The 1,523-nt window shown below is 49.9% G+C and overlaps 1 protein-coding gene across 1 annotated transcript; it reads left to right on the top strand.

Annotated features, from left to right (window-relative positions):
• Positions 1–1,052: 1,052 nt before the first annotated feature.
• On the top strand, positions 1,053–1,523 carry CTAM01_17309 (uncharacterized protein; the record flags this gene model as incomplete). The annotated part of the gene is made up of 1 exon (XM_060533294.1): positions 1,053–1,523. A coding segment is annotated over one exon (471 nt), but the record flags the coding sequence as incomplete, so codon positions are not given.

Here is a 1,523-nt window from a genome sequence, read left to right as displayed (position 1 = left end):
GAATGCCACGAACGACAATTCTGGCTGATGTGTAAGTTCCTTGCTTGCTAACAGACTTCAAGGTAAGTTTCCTAAAGTCCTGGATGGCTTAGGTCGGTGAGTCGGGTAATGCGTATATGTACGTATTGCGAGCAAGACGGGGGTCATGGTGGCTTGCTGGCCTACCTTGTAGCAGCATTAGCTCCAGAAGCTCCGGCAGGGGTGTTTATGGGCCGAGTAACCGCCCATCAAAACCATCTACTTGGCAGGAAGTCTTAATTTCGTTTCTGGAGGTAGACTAGGGTGAAAATGGGAAGAAGGCTGGGAGATACAGCGGCGACGAGCATGCCGGTGTCAGAAACTTGGCCGCGAGTACCCATGGTTGGAGCGATATGAAAAGCACCTAAGGGTTTGAGGGACAACATTCAAGGCCAGACTGGCCAGCATCCTCAGACTGCTGGACTCATTCAACGTGAAACTTACATTATACCACTAGCGTTGAGAGTCCGGAATGTATCACGGATACTGTTATCTGCGTCATCGTACCAAACTAAGAGAAACCCAGGATTCAGGGCCTAAGCATGTGCCTTGCAGACGACAGTGTACCTGAATCCCGGGGTCTTTGGACTGAGTGCCTCGTTACTACCAGCACCTATTCCTCTCTGATTGGTCGGAGCCTCGACGCCCTTAATATAAATAAGCAGCTTTTTCCTTGCCTCGGGACTTTGCTGGAAGTCGTACAAGCCACAGGCTTCTCGATACGAAGGCGAACTCTACCATGTCAGTAAGCTCGCAGCTCTCTATAAGTACAATCTAATGATCTGCCAGGACTTGCCAGCGCTGCTGGAAACAGAAACCGGCCTACGAAGGAGGTCAGCTATGCAAAGAATGCGTATCTGCAGACGAACCACGAATCGTAAAAGTGAGTCGAGGTCTTAAGGACTCTCTGATCTGCTTTGTTATCCCTTCACGGTCTTAAGAAAGTAAGGACTCGAGTTAGACTAGCAATAAAGCTTATTCATTCTTCATAGATATGCGATCAATGTTTTACGTCCAAGACGAGATGCAGCTCGGGATCGCCATGCCAACGCTGCCAAAATCGAAGGATTAAATGCTCTTATCGAAGACAACATAGAGGCCCCGTAAGGTCACGGACTACCGGTCGCTTCAGGGCACTCTTGCCACGGTCCAATGATCAACTCGTATCTGTTGCAGCCTCCGGAAGGGACGCTCCTTTACACACAAGATCCATGACTTTTGGTGTGGAAGCAAACCAATCCAAAAGCGAAGTCGGCCCAAAACGCCCAGACCAAGGATATCAACCCGTCCCAGGACCGCAAGCGGTTGACCACTCGAAACCCTTCTTATCACGAACCATCGGTCACTTGGCAGCCGATATAGCCTCCGAAGAGGGCGCCGCACTGCATCCAGAATTCGAGTCTGGATGTAGAATGATCCATTGGGTGGTATTCCAACGATTTACCCCGAGCGGATTGGCTTACAATGGTTTGAAGGAAGACTATTGTGTGCCCCTCCATCTTGTA

Source organism: Colletotrichum tamarilloi, assembly GCF_030869305.1.
Source record: "Colletotrichum tamarilloi strain Tom-12 chromosome Unknown Scaffold_487.1, whole genome shotgun sequence".
Lineage (NCBI taxonomy): Eukaryota > Fungi > Ascomycota > Sordariomycetes > Glomerellales > Glomerellaceae > Colletotrichum > Colletotrichum tamarilloi.
This window is presented reverse-complemented; position numbering and strand designations above follow the sequence as displayed.